Genomic DNA, 23,387 nt, shown 5'->3' with positions numbered 1-23,387 from the left:
TTTACAGATATATTAACTTTTAATGAAGCTATTGCCAATTCTCTCATTCTTTAATAGTATACTTACAATGACATGAAATTGTTGGGTGAATCTAATTGCTTCGAAATGCGTTATGTTCGTAATGTGGTTACTGTAAGTTGTAAGAGTAACGATATATATAAATTTTAGATAGACAAATTTCATATAAATCTTTATTAATTTTTATTTTAATAAAGAATAGGCTTTTTATACTTTTTTTAAGTTAGATCTAATTTTTTACGATGACTTATATAAGATTTATATATTAGATTTGTACAAATCAATTTTTGAATCAAAAAGGGACATATGCCATGTCGTTACAAGCTTACAACTCTTGCTTACTATTTATGACGGGTGCACCGTTGGGGGCTCTCGATGGTAAATTTCATCTATGTTTTTTATTATATATATATTTTTTAATATTTATGTTAAAAAATATTTATAATATTATTAAAAAACATTTCTTTAATCATTAAATATGAATAAAAAACAAAAAAATTTCCAGCGGGAGCGCGAGCGGAAAGAGTTGCATTATTGAATATTCATTTATTAAAAATTTTATTGTCGCATGTATAGAGTATATTTAATAAAATATTTATATGATATACTTTAATTTAAAAAATAAATTTATATTAAATATATTTTCTATTTATCAACCTAAAAATAAAATAACTCATTTGACATTTCTAATATTTTATGGTTAACACTTTTCCGTATTTTCTTGAACTTTTTTTTAGTTGTGGCCAATTTTGATTTTATAAATTATATTATTTAATTAGATTTTGTCACATCAAAATCTTATTTCATAGGCATAAAGATATATAATCACGGGTAACACTACTTTTATCCAACGAGGTGGCTAACGTGGCACATGTCAGATTTTAATTGTGAATTTTTTTAAGTAATGACGTAAGTGCAAATTCCAAAAAGTTCAATGGGTAATACAGGAAAATATTGAAAACTCGGGAAGCTTCTTAAAATTAAGGGGAAAACCATGGAATGATTTGACATTTTACCCAAAAAGATATTCAGGGAATCTCAATTGCGGATTTGAACAAAACAAGTAATTAAAGGGTTTGTGAAAAGGTGGGGGGACAAAGGAAACATCTTATTCCCATACCCCATCTCTTAAGAGTAATGGTTTATGCAAATAATGCATGTGATATTTTATATTTTATATTGCATAATTAAAATAGGTGGTTTATGATATGGATCAGTTTTACATTATTTAAGAATAGGTTGTTACTCTTTATAATGCTTTAAATAGAACTTCAATTATATAATTGATTAATCTTTTTAAAATATAGATTGAACGTATTGATTTGTTGGACCATAGTAGCTTAGATTTTCTTTTTTCATGTTTTTGGCAGCACCGGAGGTTCGGTGGTCCAATTCCTTCCATGTGATAGATTGAGATTTCAACATCCAAGTCTAATTCGCATTTATAGGGGGGCGCAATGGTTTTATTCTTAAAGATCTTGTCTCTCTCTGTTTTGCTATTCCAGCACTTCTGTCTCGAACCAAACATCGATCATCGAAGACGAATATACAGCAAATAAACCAATACATGCGAAAGAAACCTTCTCTTTTTGTTGTAATCTTTTCATAACCACAGTGAAATATTGAAATTAAGAGCATTTATCGATAAGAACTACAAACAAAAGTTGGTGGTGTCATGTCTCAACCCGTTAGCTGAAAAAACTAATGGACAAGTCAATAACACTGTTAAGGTAAAAAATCGCACAACAGTCTAAAAGGAGATAAAGTGTATTTCTCAAACATGATTTGGGTCTCGATCAATGTGTTATGGAATCTCCTGCGTGGTCCGGTGTGGCAGTGCGTACTTTTATAACAGTGAATGAAAAATAAATATTAGAAATATAAAAAAGAGATAGACACATAAATTTATACAGTTCGACATAAAGTCTACATCCACAAGATTTTTGGAGAGGAGAAATTCACTATGATGTGCTTATTTTACAATCTCTCATCCAACTGTTAATGCAAAAAATCCTACAACAGTCTGGAAGGAGAGAGAGTCATTTCCTACCTGTTATGATGATTTGGGCCTCAACCGGTGTGATTTGGAGCTCCCGACGTGGTCTGGTGCAGCTGTGCGTACGTTTATGACAGTAAATGAAAAATAAAATTGAGAATGGAAAGAGAGATAGACATACAAATTTATATGGTTCGACGTAAAGTCTACGTCCACGAGATTTTTTAGAAGGAGAAATCTACTATAATATGTTTATTTTACAGTCTCTCATGATCCATCATTTCTCACTGTACAATAGAGATCTTGAACATATTTTTTTAGAGAAGATGTTCTCGTTGGAGCCCATTTTCAGAGATTTAAGAAACTGAAGAAGAAGTCCAAGAGTTCACCTAGAGTAGTCTGACCGTTTCCTTTTATTTATCTCTTCTTTTTGGGTGCTCCTCTTTTCGTGTACTCCTAGAGAGTGGTGATGATTTACCGCATTTCCTTTACGTGTCTGATATTCTCTCTTCTCTTCACTTTTTTCTTTTTTCTTCCCGTCTCTTTCTCCTAAAAACCTAATTTCCCTTGTCTCCAAGGGCAAAACTGTGTTGTAGATTGGGGCGGTAAAAAAGTTTTGAAAATTAATCATATATATTGTATAATTATAATTTTAAGTATAAATAGTCTTAAAATATTTAAAATTGTCCACTCTCTCAATACTCAAACACACGGTGTACCATTTAAATATCCTTTAAAGTCCATTAACATTCTTTAGGTTTTCACCATTTGAGCCCCAGAGGGTAGCATTGACACAACCAAACAAATTTGAGAGTAGCACTGACATAGAGTAGTCTACTTGACTACCTCTATGCCATGTATCCAGCTAAATGTCATTCCTTTTACCAGATCGAACAAATTTGAGAGAGAGTAGAGACAATTTTTTTTTTTCAAATTTGAGATTAAGAGGAAGCCAAACAAGAAAAAAAAATCCACAGAACTCGGAAGTCTATCCCAACACCATAGACACGAAAAGCAGAACTGGTAAAATATTTGATCTCTATTTCACTTTATTTGCTTTTGGTGTGAATTGTGTGATTTGTTTCGTATCAATTATATCATGTAAGTTTTTCTTATCTTTTTAAGTTTACTTAGTTACATAATTTTTTTATTTTTTTATTTTTCTAATCTGGGTCATTCTCAACTTTATTGAGTTTATTGCCTATCACCTGTACATAATCTTCATTTTACAACCTTTGAGATATTTTTAACCACATATTAAATCAATTAACTAACTAGAAGCTCCAAAAGAGTTTATCTAACATATTCTTGCATATAAGAGGCAACAAATTTATCTATCTAGATGATTAATAAGAAGTTTCTAGAAAGATAGAAAAAGTATGTGAAGAATTTATTTCCTTTTGTGAAATAAATATCTATCTAACATATTCACATGCTTTTTTTTTTCACTTATTGATAGTAATATAATTATATAAATTATACAATAAAAATCTAACGACTTTTATATTATTTGGTACTTTTCAGATTTAGGGTTAATTTGGATTCAGATATGAGATGAGATGTTTTTAGATGAAAGATGAAAGTTGAAAAAAATATTATTAGAATATTATTTGTTAATATTATTATTGTTTTGGGATTTGAAAAAGTTGAATTGTTTATTATATTTTAAGTTGAAATTTGAAAAAATTGTAATAATGAGATGAAATGAAATGTAATACTTTCCGAATACAAACGGGGTGTTATTCTTGATCTATAAATTTTTCTTAAAACTTAGAAAAATATGAGTAAGCCGAGAACAATTGTATAATTTTCTAACATATGATTATTATTTTTATATAATTACTTTCAAAAAATACATATTATTTATGCTGACACATACCACACACTTTGTCAATCGCCTCCCAAGACACCAAATCCTAATTCTGCCCTTGCTTGTCTCCTCATTGCCTCCTATTCATTTCTCTTCCTTTATTTTTTAGTGATGAGATCTCCCCCTTGACCTGAACTCTTCTGGGCTTGATATATTTTACCTATTCCAAACATCGTGCAAATAAGTTTTCATTGTCTAGCTTTTTATGATTAATATGATGCGTTTGAGTAGTGAGATATTTTTAAATATTCTGTGAATAATAGTAAAAAAGTCGTAAAAAAGTAATGATGGAATATTAAAAAGTATTAAATAATAACAAAAAATAGATAAAAAATAATGATAAAATAATAAATAGTAATAAAGTATTCTAGATATTTAAATTTTCGTTAGGAAAACTCGATCTTTTTAAAAATTAGGTAAAATATTTCATATTAACGGATGTAATTATAAATAACAAATCTACGGTAAAAAATAATATACATTTTTTTCTTTCGTATCAAATATATGGGTGCATGGATGGTTATTTAATTTCTTTGAATAGTTTGTCCCCTTCCGGGCATTATGGCAAATTAGGAACGAGCACTTAATTTTATATCTTTCCTAACTAATTACAGCTTTCTGACACAATCTGCCCATCTCTATCAATGTGTATAAAGGGTTGCTTTCCAAAATCTGCGTTGTAATATTCTGTGGGCAACTCTCATCCCTTTCTTGTTTCATGCAGCATCTGTATAACTGTTTTTAAATTATTTTATTATTATTATTTATAAATAATTTATTATTATTTCTTATTATTTATAGATATTTTAAGATATTATTAACATAGATAGTGATAGGCTTACTATTCTATTACTACCTATCTATTATCTAAATATATTTTAACTTTTTTTATTTTTTTCTTAAGTATTTTTTTAACATCCTTAATTACTAAGAAAAAATTAAAAAAATATATAATTTTACTAATCATCACTTACTTAATCATTAAATAAAATTAAAAATTAAAAAAAAATAAATAAAAAAATAATAATAAATAAGTAACCCTATCATTAATCTCTTAGCATTCAAAACTGAGTCTTATCAGTGATAGAGAGACCTGCCTAACTACTGATCTAACATCTCGTATATAAAAGCAGGGTCATCACAAATTATACAATAAGATCTTCCAACTTTATGCGTACCTTAAATTCGACAATGACTTTGGCACTTGGGTTTGGAGCACTCCTTCCGGGGCACACCATTTCAATGACAAGATATAGAGTAATGTTAATATCCCCTACTGTTCATGCATTTAATTTTATTTAATTTTGTTACTTACTGATTAAGAAAGTGACGATTAGTATATTAGTATTTTTTATTTTTTTAAAATTTTTAAACATATTTAAAAAATGTTTGAAAAAACAGAAAAATATAATTTGTACTAAGAGCATATCAATTAAGCAAATTGAGGGGATATAATAGCCCTACCCGAAGATATATTTGTCCTCCTTTTTTGTTGTCTTCTCATCCAATTGGCTGTGTCGTTATCATTTTTCCTTCAATATCTATCAAAATGAAATATATAAATGCAAGTATTTTATTTTTAAGTCGATAGAGTACATCATTTATATAACTTATATGTTAATATTTGATTTGTAAGATTTAAATTATAAAATTTAAAATTTAAATTAAATTATATCATATAAGTACTTTAGTAAGTGTACTCTACATACCGACACGAGGATATAACTTTTCATTTATATGGTTATATATAGAGGTGCTTATTTACATTTATTTTTCTTATAAAAGAATGAATATGACTAGTACTAAATTATATTATTTGGCAAGAATTTTTTAACTTTTTTACCAACTGATCTATCACATTTAAGGGGTGCCCAAATGCTGAGATTAAAGCCTTAGTAAATCATTTCAAAAGCTGGGGTTTATCATGCGGGTAGAGATCAAGATGATCTTATCTCATGAGGTTTGCAATAATGAAAAAAAAATAAAAAATAATAGTAAGATTTTTCGACCAAAATTAGTCGAATCATGTGGATTCTATGGACAGTAAAATAAAACACACATTTCAGCATCAAATTGTTCTTTATGATTATCTTTTCCGATTAGGAAGGCTTTTAATAAGCTAACCTACGGAAAAAAGACAACCTTCTGAGAACTGCAATGCCATTAGAAGTCAAGAAAAGTTGAAAGAAAGAATCTCTCTCTCTCTCTCTCTCTCTCTCTCTCTCTCTCTCGCTCTATACAAAGAATATATATAGTTCATAAAAGGGCCCTATCGATCCCTAGCTAGATGATCTATCTCTACGATAAAAAAAAAAATCATTTTGATCACTACTTTGTGAGCGAGCCTACGAGCAATGAGGTTCCCCTTTTTCTACCTTTTTATCAACGAGGCAATAATCACTCTCAGCATTATAGGCATTTCCATCGATCATTGAGATTTTGTGATGATGGTTCTTATCTGCATTTCATTGTTTGTCCAACAAAAATCTTTGCCATGTTCATACAGTGTTTTAGATTTTGAAAGATTATGCTGATTCAGCATTGCATGTTTTGTCAAAGGAAATACGGCCAATATATAATATGTTGCAGTCATTTTTGCGAGCTTGCTAGCTATAATGATTTAAAACTGTTGCACATTAGAACCGTCGGTGTTACTTTTCAATAGGAAAAATTGCTACTCCCTGTTTTACGTTAGCATTAAGCATATAGTTTGGTGGGTTATTGTAACGCCCCAATGAAATTTTCAAGTTATATGATCTATATTTACTTTGTTTGTTTTTATTGATGAGATAGAATGATATGTAATGAGTTGAAATTAAAGTTGAAATTTAAATAAAATTTTGTTATAGTATTATTTTTAATATTATTTTTATTTTAAGATTTCAAAAAGTTGAATTGTTTATTTTATTTTATATGAAAATTTGAAAAAGTTGTAATGATTAGATGAGTTGAGATGAAAGGAATTGTGAAAATAAATTAGGCTAAAATGATTAGTCAATAATATAATTGGGGTCATATTAGAACATTATAAAAAGTAAGAACTTTTCATTTCTCAAATAATGTGGTATCTCATAAACCACATATCCTTATTAATTATCAGAATGAATATCACATATCTCTTTAATATATATATATATATATATATCATTAAGTCTGTGTTTGAAAGATGAACTCACATCCATCCATCTTATACCAATCATTGATGAAATCTACTACCTTTTTAATTTCCTATATAAAGTTAAAATTCATCTTAACTTACTTCATATATTGAAACATACGTATCAATCTATTTGCATTTAAATACTTTTCAATATGATCTACAAAATACTACTATTTATAAATTAACTCAAATCATCTAAAATCACATCAACATCACGTGTAAAAGCAGCCTAGGAGTGAGATTTTTCACATAATTATTAACAGAGAAGTTACCACCATCATTAAAATTGTTATAAACAGAGCTATAAATATATATACACACACATAGTTAGGATTCTTGTAATTGCTTCCAAAATGATGGACTCTATCATGACAGTCACTCGTGTAATGAGAAACTTTTTTATTTTTTATTTTTTTGAATGACGTGTAATGAGAAACTTGGTAGATTAATCTCTGATTATAAGAGTGCTGGTGACAACGATAGCATACTAATCGTTGAATTAGCATTGAAGATAATGATATCAACGGTATAACTTTTGGATCTTGTGAAAATGATGACAATTGATGATAACGATGAGCATATATATAAATATATATAATATGATGAGTATCATGACGACGGTGAGCAACAATGTTGATGCTGTGATTGAGCAGAGTGATGATCATTTTTATTTTCTGGGCCAGAGTGATGATGATAATTAATTTTAAAGATTTTATGATACTCCAAATTCTGACTTTTACCTGACAATTTTATTTATTTATTTATTTTTATTTTTGAAAATGGATCTCGATCAGAATGAATTAGGATGCCCCTTTTTCAATTCATAAAACTGATTATAGTGTTCATAAATTTCTTACGAAAGTTTTTCACCATATATTTTCATTTAATCAAATATATTATTTTATCTTAATATTTAATCATGTACATTTAAATAAAATGATAAAAATAATAAATTACACGTCATAACCAAATATATATGGTTTGAGACTTTTTTATAGCATTTTATCTGTTTGGTGCTAATTAGACTGATCATCAACAATAGCTGCAAATTAATAAATAAAAAAAAAGTTACTCAAAATCTGTTAAACTCCAAATTTACCATATGCAGAGGATTCTCTAGACCAGAAAATACAATAAAAGTAAAAATATGAATCGATGACTTTTCTCAAGAAACAAACAACTTGGATTAAATGCAAAGGGAGTAAAACTACAAGAGAGGACTCAGAGGAGGCAGTTAGGAAGAATAGCGCGCGGAACATGGTGTTTGGCAGTACCTGTGTGGGACATGGCAAAAGCATGTAAAATTCACATGCTCGGATCCACCGGATGCTTGTATCCCAGATGACGTGGCACGATTCTGCTCCTTTCGCGCGGAAGACTGGTTCGTACTTCGTTGTTTGATGTCTCGAACATTTTTGTACGTTCCAGATATTCTAACCTCGCCAGCGGTAGACACTCGTGACAGGTGTATATATATCATTGGGTCCATATAATCACTTGTAAATCAGTGTAATTTTTTTTATTTAAGAGGTACCGATTAATGTCACCTTATAAACCTGCAACACCTCGAACGTACGGTTAATGAAGATATAGCTCAAAGATATAGTCGTACTCTTTATCTAAGTGTACGTAGCGTGGAATTGGATTTGTAATGAATCTATGAGATTCACGTAGTAAAGGGTGGTTGAAGAACCAAACTACATCAAACACATCCTATGAGTTCAAAGATAAAGGTCAGCCACAGCACGTATCTCTCTAATATCAAAGTAAATCCATAGAAATAAACTGATCACTGTTTAGCCAATGAAGTGTCGGTTCCTCAACAGTCGACACAAAATCAAGGCCTCACATGTTTGAAGGTCACAAAATCGATCACACTCAACTCGTGGCAATCATCAAGAGTGACTTTAATTTCTGATTTTGTATGTTTGTTATGAGTGGCGGCAGAAATCAGAAATGCTGATTTGTTGTCCTTTTCAAATGGATGTGTATATATATGGGTTTGGTAGCACTGTTTTTACAATATCAGAGGAGTAGTACCACCCTTGTCCCCAGTCCCAACCGACACCTTGGATTTGTCAACCCTTCTATGTCTTGATCGTCCTAATCTTCACAAGCATGTGAATCCAGCTTAGGTCGAGGGAATTTAAAGAGATTGACATATTTACTATCAATTAGTTTATCAGAGCAATATATATATATATATATATAGCAAAAGGTATCATTACTCATAGGTAATAGAAATTGTAGAGCATTATGTTAAAAAGTGAATAGATAAGATCATTAGAAGTTTGATGGAAAAGTGAATTTATCTTTTTACTTAAAACAATTTTGCCTATTTATTTTTTCAACGGATGTATTCAATGAATTTTTAACGGGATGTAGGCCGAAACCCTAAAATTATAAGTGTATGTTCTTTCATGGTCGGCGCAAACGGAGTAGTACATAGTTTGCTAAATGTCGGCTGCATGCGCTTGGTTAGTACATAATTATTCGTTAAACATAGTGAAGGTTAGGTAAGGAGAAGCAGAAAATATTTAATTCTGATCCATGAATTTAATCCTACATGATCGTGACATTGACATGAAATTTGGACCATCTGACTACAATTCCATCTATAGTGGGCATGCTAATTAGATTGAAGAGTGATTACTAATTTAGAGAATAAAAATAAAACCTCGTGAGGGCTAGGAAAAAAAAAATAACTTTAATGGTAGCCTTATCTTAATCTAATTATAAGCCTATGTTTGAATTAAAAACCCACTTCAATTTATCTCATCTAATCATTACAAGTTTTTTTTTAAATTTTTACATAAAATATAATAAACAATTCAATTTTTTCAAATCTCAAAATAATAATAATATTATGATAATATTTTATTTTATTATTTACAAACCATCTCAACTCATCAGAATCCAAACGAGGCAACCAAGCTCCTCTCTCTCTCTATCACACACCTTCTTTAGATCCCCAATGTTTCTAAAAAGTAAAAAGGTCTTCACTTTTCTAAGTTGTTTAACATATCCAGACAATTCCATCATGTTATGAATTATACCGCTCTACTCTTTATAAAGAGTTTACCCATAACAATCAAGTTATTATAATCTGAGGTGGACCTAAGAATTTGGTGTGAACTAATTTTTTTTCTTTTTTAAATAAAAAATTGCACAATCCTAGTCCTATTGGACTTGCATGCATGTTGGGGCCGCATATACCAAAGAATCATTATTTTAAAAGAAGAAACGGTACTCTTTGAGAAGGGTTGAGAAAGTTAATTACTTTGACAGAAATGAATTAAATTAATTAATGAGAGCAAAATCGATTACTGCGTAATTGAATGCAATACCGGTTTAAAATTGTACAACCGCCGGAACAAGAGATAGTGTCATCCCGATCCACGGATAGGTGGCTCAGGCCTTGACGAAGCTTACTGAAGCCTGTGGTGGCGTCTTGGGCATGTACGGTATATCTATAAGCTGTAAATAGAAAAATAATATAAAAAATATAAATAAAGAATAAGATATTCTGATTTAAGAAGTTTAGCCTAGAACTTACGTTCGTTCATGAGTTGTTTGGAGGGTAAATTTAATATGATGAGAATACTATTTTTACAGCCTCTCATAATCTCTTATACTTCTCTATATAAATGGGTCGATGACTCATTCTGACCTAGAGAATATGGTCTTTGGAGTCTCCTCATTGTGAGGTTAAAGAAGATCTCGAGTTTAGTTATTCTAATTGAAGTCACCCAGAAGTCTCCTTTAGCTTTCTATCATATCCTTTTATTCAAGCCCTTGGAAGTGGTAAGAAATGTCAGTTTTATATCACCTAAATTTTTTAGTGTCTGATTTCCTCTCTTATCTTGTCCCTGGCCTACTTTTACCTCTCTTGCTTCCCGATGATAGCTTCCTCCTTGACTGGACCTAAAATGCTATATTGGCCGGGGTCTGGTAGATTTTACCGGAAGCTTCCTCATGAGCATGATTAATTAGTGTCACCTTCACAGCAAAGCTTGGGGGTTTGACAGCAAAGCTTGGAAGATGGGAAACAACCATTTTACAAATTTTATGCAACTCTTCAATAAAATATAACTATTTTTTCATTTGAAATTCCTTAATATTCCTCGTCCCATGCGCATCATGTTCTTTTCTGCTTAATTGGTCAGTGGAAGAAATACGCACATTCAATGCATCAAAATCATTCATTTGGACACCTGCATGCATGCAGCATATATTTGATAGAGCAAGCAAGTTGTATGTAAGAATTGCAGATTTGCAATCTAGCTACTAGGCTAGCGCTGGACAGGAAATTCAGGAATTATGCCCGAAGCAATGAAACCATTATAAAGAAGAGAATGACGAGCATTTTCAGCGGTACTTGATGATCATATGCTCGATCTGATTTTCATTTTCTGTTTACCTTTAGAAATTATATTGCATGCCAACCGTACGTAATCATGAAAGTCCACAGCATTTATAAAGGCATCTTCCCATGTACTATCAGCAAATTAGAATAAGAATATGCCTAGGTCACACTCGATTCATTCTCTTTGATCCCTTTAATACTTTCTTTATTCGGTCAATCTATATAAAATATATGTGGGTCCAGCATGAAAACATACCCCGAGTTATTTCTACCATGAGTATGATCAAGATCGATAAAGCAATGCGCGACTGGACTAGCTATAAACAGAAAGTTTAATTGGGTGGAGATCGATGCGCTTTATTTCTTGGACAAAAAAGAGATCGCTGGGAAACATAATGTTCAGTTTTTAGAAGGTGAAAGTTTTCTACTAAAATGATGGGAGATTGAACTCTGAATGATATCGTTTTCTACAGCAAACGATAGAGGAATATAAGTTTCTTTTCATGTCCACGAAGATATGATTATTTTTAGGAAAAAGATGGAATCTCAAAAAATGAGATCTTGTTTGTACACAAACATATCATTCTTTGGCTTGGGTCCTCTCTCTCTCTCTAAAAAAAAAAAGAGGTCCTTACTAAAACCGACCTTCAATGATTTCAAGGGATTTATAGCTTCAATGCATCATCTACTAAAACAAAACTATTATGTCAATTTAATTGCTTGTGTTTGTCTGATAACAAGAGCAATACTATACTGATCTATATCTTACCATGCATGCATTTGTTTCAAGAATGTTCATACTTCATGTAATTATGAGCATCAAATGAGATGTCATGTATGTATTAAGATTTGAGTAATGCTACCATTCCATTATGTGGTATTAAATTCTCATATACCACATATCCTTATCATTCATTATGGGGTATCACAATCTCGAATCTTGAATTCTCGATGTCCTTGTAGGTCAGTCCATTATAAATAGCATGGCTCGAGTCCTATATTTCTAGTTGATATATGTTCTAATATCATTTCTAACGCACCAAATGAGGCATAAGCCACATCTGGACCTATATTCTAAAATGACTAATCGATAATATAATTAGTGTATGTTTCATTGGAACCTTTATAAAGCAAGAACTTCTCATTCTCAAACAATATAAAATTCTATACACCATCTATCCTTTTCACTTATGAGGTATCACATGAGACGTTGAGAGAATCATGGTAAAATAGATGATAAGTAGAATTTTTCTTCATATTGTTTTTATTAATCCTGTGGACAACATAATCGGTAGAGAGTGAGCATGTTAGAATATTTCCAGTAATTATGTTCTCATTGATAATGTTGTCGTGGTTCGTAAAAGTAGGTTGAATACGTTATTTAATTATGATGATAAATACTAAGTTCCATATTGCATTTATTGCCACTATTACACCTTAGCTGTGCATAGATTATAATTCTAAGTTATTACTTGAGTTGTGGTAAATTCCACGTAGGCCTATCTATCTAGTTTAATTTCTTTATTAATGTATTAATGTCGGTATCTATATATCTTTATTAATGTACATGTGGGACCGCACGCACACAGATTGTGGATGTTTACTCAACGTTAACAAGAGATCATGGGATAGAAAGTCTTGGATAATAAATATGATCTTGTACCGAAATTAAATTGATCATCAGCTGGTCTTCTACCCCACTTATTATTATACGCAGACTCGATGATCATCATCTTCTATATCTGCTTCTTTGTGAATTAATGACGTGTGTGTGATAATATTGGATAAGAAAAAAGCCACTTTCAAAAGATAATCATGACCTTCATATACATAAAATCTGGATTTCGAAGACATGATTTTGGTGCCTTGGGAATTTTCTTTATCTACCATAATTGATCGAGTTGGATCGATGGGCCCCATAATGTAATATTTCCAAATATTACCAGCTTACGAAAGGATCATAGCTAGACAATCGTATATCCGGGACCTACCATGCACCTTATTAGAGAAGTGATATAATTATAAAAAGAATTTATAAAATATAAAACTTGCAAATTGATATAGTTTCATGCAATACGTTAGATCTACTTTAGAATAAAAATAACTTTATAAAGTGACGTATTATATCAAACCATATCAGTTTATAGATTTGATTTATTTATATATTATATCCATCACTGATTGTGGTTGAGAAGTCTTTTGATCTTCTAGTTCTACTGCTGGTGCTGGTGTCCATTAGTACCCATTAATTCATGAATCAATCTAGACTCATTATCATCTTTGGATAAGCTTCGGACCCAACACCAAAAACTTATTAATTCTTGCTTATGAAAGGACCGATCGAGAAGATTCATGTAGGATACAGATCATATAATGATAAGAGGATCTTGAATAAGTCATTAATCCAGGAATTAAGTCACAGATTCTTTAATCAAATCAAGGATACAATGTCTTGGGATATAATTAATTTGCACGTAGTCAAATAGGCACTTGAGTGATGGATTAATCTAGATCATATAATGCAACGTATCTGTTTAATTGAGTCATGCATTAATCTAGAAAGATTCGTCTCCTTTAGAGTCGGTAATGGTCGGCCATATCAGTCTATTTTTTATTTTTTATTTTTTTAAAAAAATCCTAATAAATTAATTATATCGAGCTCTTGAATTTCTGCAGATCGAAGTCGTCGGAACCCAATTGGGAAAACATCGATCGAAGTCATTTATTTCGGGAAAAAAAAAAAGCCAATGCATGTCCTGCACGATTTTGTCCTTTATTCATTTTTGTCGATTCGTAGTGGAGCTAGTGAACTTATAGAATGAAAAGGAGAGAAGCTAGGGCGTTAATGCTGAAATAATATCCCGGAAAAAATAAATAAATAAATTATGGATCTTCTTTTTCTGAATAAATCTGTATCCATTAATGATCGTATATGCGTGTTAGAACATTAACTAAGGCTTTTTCTACCTCCTATTTAATTTCATGATAATTATCTATAATTGCATTGAAAAAAATGAGTGAAGTTGTTGGTTTTGCCAAATAGTCGCTTTTACATCAGAGTATTGTCGTAAAAAAAAAAAAAAAAAAATTTGGACCATTTCCTAAAGACAGTAGGAGGAAAAAAGAAAAAAAAAAAAAAAAAAGAGGCGGTTATAAGAGGTGGGTGGTTCGTAGGGGTGGAACCAGAAAATCAGGTTTTGGGGAGCTAAGTTACAAAAAAATAAAAAAATTCGGGGTAACTAATTTTCAATATAATCTACTTTATAAAAAATACATTTCAAAATTTAATTTTCATCAAATTTTGAAAATCTTGGGAGTCTAAGACCCCCCAATGCCCCTTAGTAGTTTTGTCCCTAACAATTCGAACTAGATTTTTTATTTAGAAAATTGGGCTATATGCCATCAAATCATCACGATCTTAGCACAGGGTATTTTGTTTTTGACTTTAGAGAAATCATAGTATTTGTCGCCACGAAGTTCTGAATTGTTAAAACTCGTCTTAAGATTTGTGCAATAAGTACGATAAAAATATATATATATATATTTTTACCAAGCCACACAAAGTTCCCTCCCCATGGGCCATCTCACAAGGTCAAGCTTTCATACCCAAAAGATTATGGCTATAGAAACACTATGTAAGGGGTTTTCTACTATTAATGGCCTATAAGGAGCAACTAAGAGAATAAAAAAAGAAGGCCTAGCTCAAAACAAATAGGCCCTTCGGCCCAGCCCGCAGGTAGGCTTCCCTAAATGCAACCCACATATGGGAGCAGATTGCAAGGGGATGGGACTTGCGTCCTGGAGATCCCTCGAACAACATCTAGACCTTGAGTACTTGCCTACAGGAACGAGTAGGAAGCAAAGGAGACCCTCAATCCTCTGATAAGGTGACATCGACGGACCACCGAAGAGGCAAAGATACTAGCAAAGTAAGGCAAATTGGAGAACTACGCCACATTAATGACACCACTACCCAAGCAACACACCACATTAGTGATGTCGCTGCAGAGGCACGCTGCATTAAAGGACTCTGACAAAAGGAACAGTAAAAAGGATATGGGCTCTACAGGGGCAAGCACGGTCTGTCCTCCAGACTCCCAATATAAATAGCAATTTTTAGGTACAAAAAAGCTTTAGACTCTCTCATTATTTACAAACTTCCAAAATACTTTACTGATTTTGGCATCGGAGACTCCCGACCCCAAGGCTGCCCTCTCCCAGTTTCTCTTTTCTTCTTTTTTGCAGGTCCAACTTTAAAGATCTGAATTGTTGACATATGATTTAAAGACGTACAAAACACGACGTTAACACACTAGATTGGGAAAACAAACACCATGCACTTAGAAATATTCAGGATCCCCAATCGCAGAAAGAACATCTGCTTCACAAAGAGGGCCAAGGCCCAAGAGCTGTTTAAGCTAAATACCGTTCGTCCATATCCAAAAGATCTAAAGAACTTATTTACCACTACTCAAACAAAAAGTAAAATCTTTCTGTCTGTCGTGGCTAGAAAATGACAATTTGAAGCATATTTTGTTCAGCTTCACGAATGCTCGGCCCCGTTTGGATGAGATGAGATGAATTGAGATGGTTTGTGAATAATAGTAAGATTTGTAAATTGTTGAAATTTGTTAATAGTAGTAAGACGAGTCTCCCAATCCAAACTGGCTAGTGCTTCATGGAACACTTAACTGTCGCAGGTGTTAAACCTCTATTGCTGCAGGCACAGCCGATACATTTTTGAGAAATAAGAAACCTGAACATATAACTAGGATGCTGAGATCCCTTTATGGGCTTCTGCCCATATTTCCTCCCGGAGTACTCATCAGGAGGTAAATCTGTTAAGTTTATTGGTTTATTCTGGGACTCTAGTTTTTCTCTTTATTCTCCATTTCCTGTAAGATAAATCACAAAAGGAGGGATATGAAACTTCATGAACAACCATTATCAGCGGACAACCAGACAGCAAGTCTAGGGTATCTGAGATATGAACGTGAAAAATGATATCGTTTCGTCCATCTATTTACCGATATTTGTGAGTATACATATACAATTTCCATGGCGTAAAAACCGACTTGGGGTATTCTAGTGGAAGTCCACATTTAAAAATGTAGAGATGCTACGCTACTGCATGCCTGGTTCCTCGCAGCTTACCTTCTATATGAACTTTGGATTTCTAGCCCACAATTTTATTACCCTTCTTCCCATGGCTTCTGTTATCTATTAAAGTGGTATGTAAAGCATCATCCCATTGAATTGTGTGAGAAGTTACTGTTGAGTGCCTAGTGTTCGGTTTATCTAACAAGTTTGGATAAATGGAAATTATTTCATCTCGTTTTATCTCATTATTATATTTTTTTAAAATTTTTATATAAAATATATTAAATAATTTAATTTTTTTAAATTTTAAAACAATAATAATATTAAAAAATAATATTTTATTTAACTCGTTTAAAACCATTTCATTTCATTATTTAAAATGCAATTAATGTAAAACAACTACCTTTCTCATACCAGACAACCTTTTCAGTCATCATCCTCTTTTGGCGAAGATATAATTGCAAAAAATATTGCCACAATGAATCTTCTTCTATTGCCAGAATAATCTAGAAGTTCGAAAAGGAGGAAAAGTGTTGATGTAGCTACTGGAGACCAAAACAAGTAAAACTAATATAAATTCTTGCTTCGTTTGTTATTTAAATCCATCTCAACTCATCTCAATTCATCATTATAATTTTTTCAAATTCTAACACAAAATATAATAAATAATTTAATTTTTTCAAATCTCAATATAATAATAATATTAAAAAATAATATTTTAATAATATTTTATCAGCTCAACTCAACTCAATTCAGTTCGAGCCTTCCTCCCCACTCGTAGCCATAAAAACCGTACGTCTGCGAATAGTGCTACTCCCATTCTAGAAAGAATTTTCATATAATGGAATTCCCCACAGGAATTCTTCGTTAAAATATTTTCCTCTGAACATAATTGATTCTTGACCGTCTGTTTCTCACGGGTGCACACCAGTCCTGTCCATTAGCCATCCTTGCTCTGATCTTTCGATATTCTCTTGATCTTAGAACCCCCTCCAGAATGCTTATATCCTCACGAATCTCGGGTCTGGAAACGCATGCAAGACAAAGAAGTATGTCCTTCTGAAAATCTTTTAATCTCCTACCCCTTTTTAACTTAAAAGCAGAATCTTTTGTCTCCATGTCATTTACTTCAAATGGCTTTGACGATACAGAATACTCATCTGCACTGCATTCTTTTAAGTTTAGAGCAATTAACTCAAAAGAATCAAAAGAACATAGGGGTTGCTCCCTCTCCTCATTTTTCATCTCAGTTAGTCCTGCTTTGGCAGAACAATCATGCTTACCAGATGTGATCTCCAATGAGAAATGGACAAGTGATTCAGCTGCCCTACGGATCAATGCATCTGCTTCAGATGATTCTTCTTTGTGATCGAGGCATTCATGTTTCAAGTCACTGCTGTCAGAAAATTCTTGGTCCTGATTGCCTGACTAGGTTTCTGCAACTTGACACCTTAAATGGGTTCCGGGAAACTGATCAAAAAGACCAAGATTTGAACTACCCATTTCAATCCTAGATTGCATTGTCTTCACACTGCTGGAGTCGTTATCACCATTGATGTGGGACTTGCAAGAAGCATGATATTCATTGCCACGCCCATCTTGAACTGTATTTTGACTTTGACCAGAACCTGAAAGCATAACATCGACTTCGCTCTGCTCAAAGTTTATCTGGCTAGTAGCTATAGATGTACAATTTGGGTCATGTAAAAGATCATTTTTAAGTTCCAACACAAACCCATTACTGCCATCCTTGGGGTAACGATTGTGGCCACCAAGGTCTTTGCAAAGGCCTGGTGGGGGCCCGGAGATGGCCTCAACGCCTAAAAGGCCAACTTCACTTCCACCCACTCCATCAACCTTCAAACTTCTAGCCCGAATTTTTGTTATATTGCTTCTGCTGTTGGACTCTACCAAAGAAGAATTCACTGCATCATCTTGGTGAGGCAAGTCAGAGATGTCATTTGAGCATCGTTTGTTTTCTTTTCCCCAAGTGATGGATGCACAATTGTCCTCCTGAACCCTGCCAACTAGCTCAATGAAAACCTGTGCTGAGTTGGCTGTTGAAGGATGGGCCAACATAATATCATTTGAGCAACAAGAAGATTCATCAAGCTGAACTTTGTTAAGGTCTAAATGTGCTTTACAGAAAGTGAGCTGTTGCATCTTGGTGGACTGATTGCCAGTAGGGATATTAGAATTGCAGTCTTTAACTTCTGAAGGAAGGGAAAACATAGCGTAATGATTAAACATACCAGAATTAGAATTTTGTTGAATCCTAATGATAAAAAGAGCTAAATTGCACAAGGCTACATCTCAAGAAGATGACTTCATGTATACAGATACATTTATTTAAATAGACCTGCTCTTGATGGTACTTTAGGTCAACTAGAAAAGCACGACTATCTGCAGTTCCATCCTGTAAATCATTCTTTACACCACTTGAGATGACTGGATCAGAGAGTACAGAAAATCCCAGCTGATGCTTGCCACCAGAATGAGGTGTCGGAGGAGCATAGCTGAAAGAAGGTGCATCTTTTTCTCCTTCATTTGATACCCTCTCAATTGACTCTTCTAAGTCAATAATGATGCGAGCGCAAGAATGGACTTTTTTATCAAGCCATGTTTTCTTAGCACTCCCCTCTCTCCAATTGTCATAACCAAAGCTCAAGGAGAGCTTAAACTCTGGATCTGAAACATTACCGCCACCAAGAAAAAAAAAAACTTCAAATTCGATGCTTCTCTTAGGTGATTGAAAATATTCCAATTCTTCGAAAAATCTTACCATGATCACAAGGAAGTTGAAGATCTCGAGGCCCCTGCCAAAGATTATAGGGCATGCCCTGGCGCCCTTCAAACATGTGGCCTGTAGATAGAGTAGGCCCCGCCTAAAGGACAAACTTATCACATTAACAGTAAAACTTAGCAGATCATTGAAAAAAATAGGTTAGTTGTGCAAGGCGGTGGATATAATGCATTCACAACCACCTAAAATGCAGGTAAGAGCAAATAAACCTATGACTGAATTTTAGATCCCATCATAGAGTAAAGACAATTTCTAATCCAGCTCCTCTTAAATAGTCATTCAAATGGTAACTCTCGAAAAACCGAATGTCCCGAAAGTTGGAGGCTTCTACTTACCATTTGAATTGAGGAAAACATTGTTTCTTTTGCAAGTGGATCATATCTTGCTGAATTTGCAAAAGGGAACAACTTTGAACAGGCACTTGCTTTCCTCAAATTGTATCTGTCAAACTCCCTCCAAGCAAGATTCTCCATTAGTGTCTTCTGTTTCGAATATAATCGATGGAGTTGCTCAACCTGGATATAAATCAATAGCAAAAATGAGAAAATATTTCCCATCTCAAAATAGATGGGATGTGTTCTTTTTGGGCTGTCCTAAAATACATAGTAGTTTTACAAAAAAGAAAGCAATTATCCATTAACTTCTCATATTTGTTTCTTTAAAGTTTGGATCCATTCTTGATCTACCAAAGGTTAAGAAATATTTTGTGTTGCTATATTCCATTAAAATGCATGCCAAATCCCACAACCATATATTAAAGGAAAAGTATTTCTTTCTTTTTTTGTCTTTTTTCTTTTGCGTGTGATTTTGTAACTACATGCATGCTCCATCACTACAAGTAGGAGCCATACTTCAAAGAGAGAGTCCCAAATACCTCTAAAGTCCAGTTAATTTAAGTAGCTAAAAAGTAGTAATCCATAAGCAATTTAAATGATTTATGTGTATCAAACATAGGGGACACAATTATTTCAAACAAGATATAAAATCCTAACTGAAGTCAATGCATAAATCAACAAAAGTAAAGTGATGGTGTCTGCATACCTGCTTCCTAAATATAACCTCCTGGCTAAGCATAGTCTTCTTTAAAGCTTCTTTGAGAGACTCAGCATACATTTTTAATGAACTCAAATCAAAATACCCTTGCTTCAGCATGATGTCCATGACAAAATCAAAAGATGATCGCATCAAAACTGAGGTTGCATCTTAGGAATAGCAACTTGTGAGGTTTTCACTACCCCATCCCCGAACAGCTCTCCTGGGAAGAAATGATTATCAAAACACCCAATTTCGAAAAGTTAAAAGAAAAGCTTTTAACATAAGTGTGGTGCTGCAACAATTAGCTAATCATTGAGAATGCACCACAATACGAATAAAATTTAATAGAGTGGGAAATCCGACTTCTTAGTTCCCACCAATTGAAGCATTTGTTCGATCAATGTACAATCTGAACAGCTCCAGAAGGTTGATTCACGTTTGAAATAAAACACAAACAAGCACACATGATATAATGCTATTTACAGGTCATACCGTCCCACAAAATGTGTCGTGAGTGTAACAGTGGGTAGGCCAAAAAATGCTTCCCCAATCCATACAAGCCACGATAACCAAACAGTAATACTGTATCAGATTGGAAAATAGATTAAATTTTGCTAAGACAAAACGTGTTTCTATTTCGAGTGTGATTCTAATTCCAATTTGTACCAACCAGTAAATCATTCATTTTCAATACCGATATTAACGAAAATGGAAAGGAGCACATTTTTTGAAAAAATAAAGATTTTCAGCTTCTCTCGTTGTGATTGCTTTATTTATTCATATGGGGAATATCCATCGATGGTTTTTGTAGCAAATTACTAAAAAAGTTAACGAGAATGACACTGTACATGCAAAATCAAGTAATTACTTTGTTCCCAATAACAACAGGAAAATATAAAATTTTTCAGAAGAATAATTAACCTGGTAATGAGTAACTACACACAAACATTTTACCATAATCGTTCTCGTATCATATCTTAGAAAAAGAAAACCCAAAAATTTAAGATTTTGTAACTTTACCACGACGGAACTACTCAATAGAAAACAGGGCGAGAGAGAGAGCGAGAGAGAGTTTACCGTGAGGCAGGGAAACCTAAAAAGAAAAAAGCTTTCCTCCATTAGAATATATGCTTCGGCTTCTAGTTTGTCAAGAAAATCCTCATTTTACAAAGCATATCACAGTGCATGATCCAACAGAAGCAAAGAAAATGGCCAAACAGTTCAGAGAGAGGGGGGGGGGGGGGGGGGGGGGGGGGGGGGGGGGGGGGGGGGGGGGGAGAGAGAGAGAGAGAAGGGAAAGAAATATGAGAAAGATACAGAGAGCAGAAAGGGAATCAGATCGCTGGGGACAAAAGTAAAAGGACTGGGGATGATCCCTCTCTCTCTCTCTCTCTGGGTGTGTTCGTTCGGGAGTGGATAAATAGGCGTGGAAATCGTATCTCTCTTTCAGGCACACAAACTCTTTGCCTCTTTACTCTCTTCTTTCTCTCTCTTTTTTGGTTTTCTCCGCTTTTCGCACTTTAAGATCTCTGGCTTAAAAAGAGGAGCAGTCAGAGTCAGAGACACGGTGGGAGTGGGGACTGTGGGACATACACACAATATCAACTGCAACTATAAACCCGACGTTGCCTGTTTAGTTACGGTTTAGATAGTAAAATGATATGAGGTGATATTTTTAAATAAAAATTTAAAATTGAATAAGATATTATTAAAAAAAATTAATATTAATATTATTTTAAAATTTAAAAAATTTTAATTGTTTGTTATATTATATTTAAAATTTTGAAAAAATATTATTATTATTTTAAAATTTGAAAAAACTTAATTATTTATTATATTTTATTTAAAAATTTAAAAAAATTATAATAATAAATTAAGAGGAAATATTCACTCTCCTTTCAGTTTTTCTCATTTTTACGTCCTTCTCCCTTAAGAGCACTAGCATTGGATTCATCAAATTTATCCTCAAAATTTGATGAAAAGTATATATTTTTCATAAATGTAAAACCTTTATATTCATAATCTCACATTGGATTAGTCATTGGATTCATCAAAATAATAATATAATATTATTTTTTTTAAAAAAATATTTTTAATTTTTTCTTTCATATCTTGTAATTACACTAACAATATGTTAAGTAATAATTTAATTTGATACTTAAATAATTTAATTCAAATTTTTATTTTTTTTTTAAAAAAAATAATTAAATCATAATTTGGAATTAAACCTTACAACATTTAATCTAACTTCCTGCCACATAACATTCATATTAAATTCACTCTTTCAGCTGGCTGCCATCACACAAAATACTAAACAAGCATCTTAGATCAAATTTAATTCCAACATTTAGATTAAAAACTGTAATTCTTTGAACTTGTTGCCACATAACATTCATATTAATCTAACTCTTTCATTGTGCGATAAGATTGGATCTGCAAAGATCACTTCATCACACCCACGGGTTCATATAAAAAAAGATTATGGAATTTTGAAAAGGGGGACCCTTCACTGAATAACCAAAAAGCTATGGTCCACAATATGGCAATTGGACTCATTGCAGATATATTCAAACAAACAGAAAAGTATCGCTTTAGTGACAATTTAGCTATCAAACTCATTATTATTACGGTTATACAAGACAAGCCATGCAACCAACCTTGCTATGTTGCTCCATCCGAACATCCAAGGGCACGTCATCTGCCTTTGTGAAACCTCCCAGAGGATGCAACAATAAAATTGGTTTCTTGTAACCCATTTCCAGAACTTGTAACCCATTTCCAGGATCCAAGGGCACGTCAAATTTGGTCTCTGTTCATCTCAAGGAAAAAAAAAAAAAAAAAAAAAAAAAAAAAAAAAAAAAAAAGCAAAATCAGCTCAGTACTCAAGTCACATGAAACACAGGGGATGACTTATCACAGAATAAACCAATACAGGGGATTTCTAATCGTGAAATATACCAACAATACCAAACAGAAAAAACAACCAAAAAAATATCACACACTGGGATGCAAATCTAGTAATCTACCAACAGAAAGAAA

The 23,387-nt window shown here is 32.7% G+C and overlaps 1 protein-coding gene across 2 annotated transcripts; it reads right to left on the bottom strand.

Moving 5' to 3' along the window:
- Positions 1-18,613: 18,613 nt before the first annotated feature.
- LOC121237754 lies at positions 18,614-21,577 on the bottom strand. 2 transcript variants are annotated; one of them, XM_041134626.1, is made up of 7 exons: positions 21,426-21,577; positions 20,841-20,930; positions 20,355-20,568; positions 19,649-19,828; positions 19,293-19,395; positions 18,854-19,198; positions 18,614-18,723 (listed from the first exon to the last, which is right to left on the bottom strand). In XM_041134626.1, coding segments are annotated over exons 3-7 (774 nt in total). In that variant the 5' UTR covers positions 20,499-20,568; positions 20,841-20,930; positions 21,426-21,577; the 3' UTR covers positions 18,614-18,721. The 2 variants fall into 2 exon arrangements, with proteins under 2 accessions (XP_040990560.1, XP_040990559.1); XM_041134625.1 differs by lacking the exon at positions 20,841-20,930.
- Positions 21,578-23,387: the final 1,810 nt, after the last annotated feature.

This window comes from Juglans microcarpa x Juglans regia, chromosome 6S (genome assembly GCF_004785595.1).
Source record: "Juglans microcarpa x Juglans regia isolate MS1-56 chromosome 6S, Jm3101_v1.0, whole genome shotgun sequence".
Lineage (NCBI taxonomy): Eukaryota > Viridiplantae > Streptophyta > Magnoliopsida > Fagales > Juglandaceae > Juglans > Juglans microcarpa x Juglans regia.
This window is presented reverse-complemented; position numbering and strand designations above follow the sequence as displayed.